Here is a 5920-nt window from a genome sequence, read left to right on the forward strand (position 1 = left end):
CTCTCCATTTTGACCTCATGAGCGAATGGGAGAAGTCCTACTTTGGTAAAATGGAGTGAGTTTCAGCAGATCAAGACGAAGATCTGATTTATCATGTTCGAATGAGTCTTCAAAAAAATCCTCTTCAAAAATGCAGAATATTGTCATGGTATCTAAGATAAATGTAGAAGGTGCTCAAAATGTCCTAAATCAATTAAAGCAATGTTTGTGGCAAAAATAGTGTTTCTGTATTGTTTTCTATGACTGTTAATGATGCAAGAAGAATTTGTTTTCACATATTCATGTAAATGTACCACTAAAATTAGATATTAAGACTTGGCTAAATCCCACATTAATTGTGTGTCCCCTCTGCATGACAACAAACCTGCACATGGGCACTTTTTGGTAGTTTACTATTATTGAATATATGTACTGTATCTCAATCATTGTTTTCAATAATACATCAAGATGTTATTGTATGTAGGCTATACATACGCATGAACAATCATGTTTAATAACAGCTTACACTGAGACTATGCCACATGTCCCATAGCTGTTTTGGACTGTTTTACTCTTTTGCACTCAAATTCACGAATTTAAAAATTCAATAAATATGGTCAGTTCCAACAAAATGCCTTTGGTAACTTCTTACAACCACTTGGTTACAAATACCAACCAAAGCAGTAGATATTTGTACTCTGAATCTGATGTATTTAATTTTAAAGTGAGAACAAACAAACACTAACAAACATCAACTTTGACTTAAAATTAAAACCATAAAATTGGCGTACTGAGCTACGAGATCTCATAATTTTGACTAACACCACTAACAACTTTGTACTAAAATTACTAAATCATGTGTCATAAGAGCATTTCAATCTTGTATTTATAATGTTGTAAATAATGAAAAAATAAATTAATGTATAGTGCAAATGCATTTACACAACTTTTATGTGTTGTTTAATATTTTTATTGTTCAAGGCATCGATGATACAAAACCCATTTTTCTGTTTGATCTTTAATAGGTGGCCATGTTCTGTAAGAGATTAGAAAGGGAAAAGATTTTCAGTAGTATCACAGTATTTTCCATAACGACAAACACTATCCAAAATGACATTTGCAGGTTATTTAGCATGTTTGTTCATATAAAACACTTACCTTGCTGATCCAGTCAATGTAGGCACTCACACGAGTGAAAACGGTGGGCTTCTTGGAATAGTTGCAGCTCAGGCCTGAACCAAAGCTCACAATACCATGGACCTCCCAAGCGCCGTCGCTACCAGCACAATTCAGGGGGCCACCAGAGTCGCCCTGTGTTGTGTGACAGGGGCAGTTTTAATTAGCCTATTGATGTTGTTTCCATCACAGTTTTTGTCTTTTGACAAAACTATCCTTTACATTTATTCAACATTTCGTCATGTCTTTCACTTTTTATATGACATGAAAGGCTGGAATACACTACACAACCTTTGCTCAGATTTTAGCCCAGATTTAGTCTGGACGCGTTGATGATAGTTGCCGAAAATTAGAGCCAGTCTGCAGGATTGATTCAACATTGTATGCAATTGTATGCAAATGAAAGTTATTTATACTTCAAGATTACAAGTCACTTTTTTTGATATGTAAGTCAGTATTATCTCCTTACATTACATCCAGCAACAACACCATCTCCACCAGCGCAGACCATGCTTTGTGTGACCTGAGAGCCCCACCAGTCAGACCTAGAGCAGGTGGCATATTCCACCACAGGCAGGAGAGCCTGCTGCAGGGTATCAGCAAGGGGTCCATTGGCTAGTTATTAACAATGAAAAAAGTTGGATGAGAGGAACAGAAGAAAAAATGTCTAAAATGTGGAAATTTTCTATGATCGCAATGCCTGTCTCAGTTGAGTTCAAAATCACAACTTGATCTATACCCATCAGCATTACTTACTGTAGAGACGTCCCCATCCAGTGACGTAGCAGGGAGCATTGTGGGGCAGAACAAGGCCATTCTCAGGAAGACATCCAGGTGTGATCTTGTCACTAGCGGTGACAGGACTCTCCAGTTTGATCAGGGCGATGTCATTACTGCGGTCCAGAGACAACATTAAAACTAAATTTCATTGCACAAGTGTTTAAAATACGCATCTCTGTTCTTTGTGAGGAGTCTTTTGGCCCCTGTACCGGATAGTGAAGGAATTCCAGCTCTCATGGACAATGATCTTGCTAGGGGAGATGGCGAGAGATCCGTTCTCCTCCGTGCTCAGGCTATGTTTTCCCAGATACACTCTGTAAGTTCTGCTACTGCTGCAAGGCCACAAGAGAAAAACAAAGCATTTCAAAAACACTTACAAGTGCTATCAAATGGTAAGTAATACCATGGTACTTTGATATATACCATGTAACTAAATTGTATTGTAATGTAAAAATAGTACTTTTTTATTTACAACTAGGGCTTCGTTTAAAATCCTCAGCCTATTCTCCAGACTAACCTGATGCAGTGAGCAGCAGTCAGAACCCACTCACTGGAAATAAGGCTGCCTCCACAAGTGTGGTACCAGCTAGTACCACTCCTGTACTGGAGGGAGATCTGGATGAAGAACAGTACAGGGATCAGTTGACTTCCTTGTGTCCTTTTGCTTTTTATATATGTTGGACAAAATCTACTACATGCCTTCTGTTGTCTGATTGATAGTTTATACTTTTTACCAAGCAAAAGGCCTTTTAGTATAATTCTAAAAATATTCCTCTTCAGGTCAAGTAAACAGGAAAAAGTTTTATATTGTTAGTAATATTTCAAGATGAGCACTCACTGGACTGAAGCATCTTAGGTTTACTTGATTAACTATACATGATTTTTTTCAGAAAATGTGTCAATGTCAAATTTATATCTAGAGCACAGTTTAAAACAACTGAAAGTTGATCAAAGTGCTTTACATCAATACAAATATAACATAATTCAAAACAAAACAATAAAAGAGATTATATTAATCTCTATAATACATTGAAGCCAAGGAAAGCAAATGAATTTTTAGCTTAGCTTTAAAATCAGAAAGTGTTTGCACAGTTCTAACACACAGTAGAAAGCTATTCCACAGTTTAGGGGCAATAACAAAAAAGCAGGATATCAGAAAAGGCATTGTGCATTGCATTATATGTTTTTTCTCCTCCAGTATGAGCTTCGCATTCTCCAGTATCATAACATATGAGCCATAAATGCCTGATGTTTGATGTCTCATATGGTTAAGAGCTGATTTGCTCGAAACATCACATGCTATTCTGGTGAGCTTTAATAATAATAATTATATATATGGCGGGAGCAACAATGTGCTGATTTTGTTTTGCATTTTCAAATATGATACTCAACAAAAAACAAATATGCAAGCCTTTTTTGTTTTTAGATTTTTTTTATATATTTTGTCTAAAGGTTCAATAAACTTTCCCATTTCAAAAATGGAATGTGCATTTACCTGCCAGGGCCAGCTGTTAGCGCGGGCATCCACGCCCCCCACAACCCTCGACACAATAGGAGGGTAGGTGGGCAGCCCACATCCGTAAGCTGAGGTCAAACATAAAACATCATGCTTTTTTAATAGCAATAATTATTAGGCATTTTGAAAATAATATAATTGTTTAAACATTTTTAAATATTATCAAAAATAAAAAATAAAAATAATAATAAAAATAAATAAATAAAATGTAAAAAATATAAAGTTTTATTCTTTGAATGAAAATTAAGAATGATGCTGCATGTCATTACCAGACCGTTAAATTAGTATATCAATCTTTAAAGGCTTCTTACCTCCAACAAACAGAACAGCCAAGACCAGAAACTTCATCGTGGTTTTATCTTCGAAGTAGTGCCCTCTCCGCTGTGGCTTGTATATATACTGGCCAGTTCACTTTCAACGTAATCATTTGGAACAAATGTCCTTGACTGCTTTAGGAAAAACAAATGAAATAGCCCCACTTTGGTACAAAGATACACTTTGACCTTGATATTTACAGGGAATAATCTAATCATTTGAAGTCATTTTTGCTGTTTATTAACACATTGAACATTTGTTATGTTCTCACATTTAATTTCATTATAGAACCACCTTTTACACAGTTTCCCCCTTTTATTTGCACCAGTACTTTGGATAAATGTATTTAACTGAAGACCAAATCAAAAAGACATGATATTCTTTACATTTTATTTATATAGGCCTCTATTTTTGTCACAAGTTCTTGTAAATAGCTAATTTCCACTCATAAGATTCAGCTAAAAAATCAAATATGTTATGAAATGTATAGCTTGTTAGGCACTGCTTTGTGCACAAGGTGTTATTGTTCATATCAGCATGTCATCTGTGCATTTCACAGGCCACATACATACAGTACCAGAAGATAACTGATATTTTGGGATGTTTATCTACACTGTAAAAAAATAAATCGTAAAAAAAATGGTCAATGACTGTCAGCTACGGCTGCCAAACAAAAATCTTAAAATTAAAGTAAAATATTATAGAGTCTGGTCTCTGACTAAATTCTTAACATTAGTTGTAATTTAACATGTCAATAGTGATTCTATAACAGCTTTATTAAACCATTATGCAGAAAATGTTGTCAAGTTCATGCAGACTCACACAGACATTAAGAATCAGTGTATGAATCTCAAAAATGGTGACAAGAAAAAAAAATTCAGATCAACTCACGTCACAAAAAAGCTTTGTTGATTGTCACCATTGTTGAGATTCATACGTTGATTATTGAGGTCTCTGTGCTCCTCAAAAAGAGCAAAAAAAAAGATATGGCTGAAAACATTTTCTGCATAACGACTTAAAAATCTGAATACCAGGTTATTGTAATATGATTCCACAATATCACACATTTACTTTAAGTCATAAAAACTTAGTCAATATACTCAGAAGTTTGACACTGTGATATCAGCAAATTAGGCCACTTCATGATAACTATATCACCAACAAGCAGCCAAAATCATCTGGTCAGAGCTTCTCTTGTACTTTTTGCTATAACAAACATGCATTAGAAACACACAGTTTAAACATCAAGAGAAAATCTAACATGTAAAAAGTCAAGGGTCAAGAGCCCAACTAAAGCAAACGCTCACCTCCATAATGGTGACATCAAACTTTTTTTTTTCAATAAAACATCAACATCTAAATCTTTGTTAATTCTCAATAAGAACCTTTGTATAAAAGAAATAAAGTCTGTAATAAGTGAAGATACTGAGATCTTGAGAGATCTGTTAGTGTTTAATGTTCTGCTGTTTCCAGTCATTTGAATCAAATAGGAAATACCTGTAAAATAACAGTGTTTTTTAACATTTAAAGAAAATTTCTGTTAAAGTTTTTTGCACTTTATTTAAATTAGAATATTTCACTTTAATTTTATGGTTTTTGTTTGGCAGCCCCTGCTGCAGGTCATTGACCGTTTTTTTTACAATTTTTTTTTAAAGTGAAGGTATTTGATCACAATAATTCAGGAAATACCTGTAAAATAACAGTGTTTTTCGGTTTATTTAAATTAGGATATTTTACTTTAATTCTACAGGGTTTTTTGGCTGCCATTCATTTGACCGTTTTATCATTTAACTGTTTTGTTACTGTTTAATTACTGATTATTTTTGTAATTTTACATACATTTGTTTGTAATTTAAGAAAACAGAAAAAGTACTGTATAAAAAATACAGTAAATTTTCTGTAAAAAATATGTGAATTACTGTAATTTTTCATTAATGTCATAATACATAAAATAACAGCCGAGTTGTTAATTTACATACATTGTTTGTAATTTTACAGAGTTTTGAGTATAATTTAAAAGAAAAGAAAATGACCGTAAAAAAAATCACAGTTATTTTCCGTAAAATTAGGATTTTTTTTATTTTTTATTTTTTTTTACAGTGTATCTATGATGTTAATTTGAATAGAAACATTTTGATTTTTGATAATTTTATT

General features: G+C 33.5%; 1 protein-coding gene across 1 annotated transcript; it reads right to left on the bottom strand.

Annotated features, from left to right (window-relative positions):
- Nucleotides 1-926: 926 nt before the first annotated feature.
- LOC127517951 (chymotrypsin-like elastase family member 2A) lies at nucleotides 927-3892 on the bottom strand. Its single transcript, XM_051904188.1, has 8 exons — nucleotides 3763-3892; nucleotides 3431-3519; nucleotides 2453-2550; nucleotides 2145-2267; nucleotides 1912-2048; nucleotides 1625-1770; nucleotides 1138-1290; nucleotides 927-1015 (listed from the first exon to the last, which is right to left on the bottom strand). Exons 1-8 carry the CDS (start codon nucleotides 3797-3799, stop codon nucleotides 998-1000), a joined length of 801 nt encoding a protein of 266 aa, XP_051760148.1. The 5' UTR covers nucleotides 3800-3892; the 3' UTR covers nucleotides 927-997.
- Between the last annotated feature and the right edge of the window lie 2028 nt (nucleotides 3893-5920).

This window comes from Ctenopharyngodon idella, chromosome 8 (assembly GCF_019924925.1).
Source record: "Ctenopharyngodon idella isolate HZGC_01 chromosome 8, HZGC01, whole genome shotgun sequence".
Taxonomy (NCBI): Eukaryota; Metazoa; Chordata; class Actinopteri; order Cypriniformes; family Xenocyprididae; genus Ctenopharyngodon; species Ctenopharyngodon idella.

Coding starts and splice junctions, on each gene's coding strand:
- LOC127517951 (XM_051904188.1), bottom strand. CDS start 3,799: ATGAAGTTTCTGGTCTTGGCTGTTCTGTTTGTTGGAG. Junction 3,520..3,762: donor GGCTGTTCTGTTTGTTGGAG/GTAAGAAGCCTT, acceptor GTTTGACCTCAG/CTTACGGATGTGGGCTGCCC. Junction 2,049..2,144: donor TGGAATTCCTTCACTATCCG/GTACAGGGGCCA, acceptor TCTGGACCGCAG/TAATGACATCGCCCTGATCA.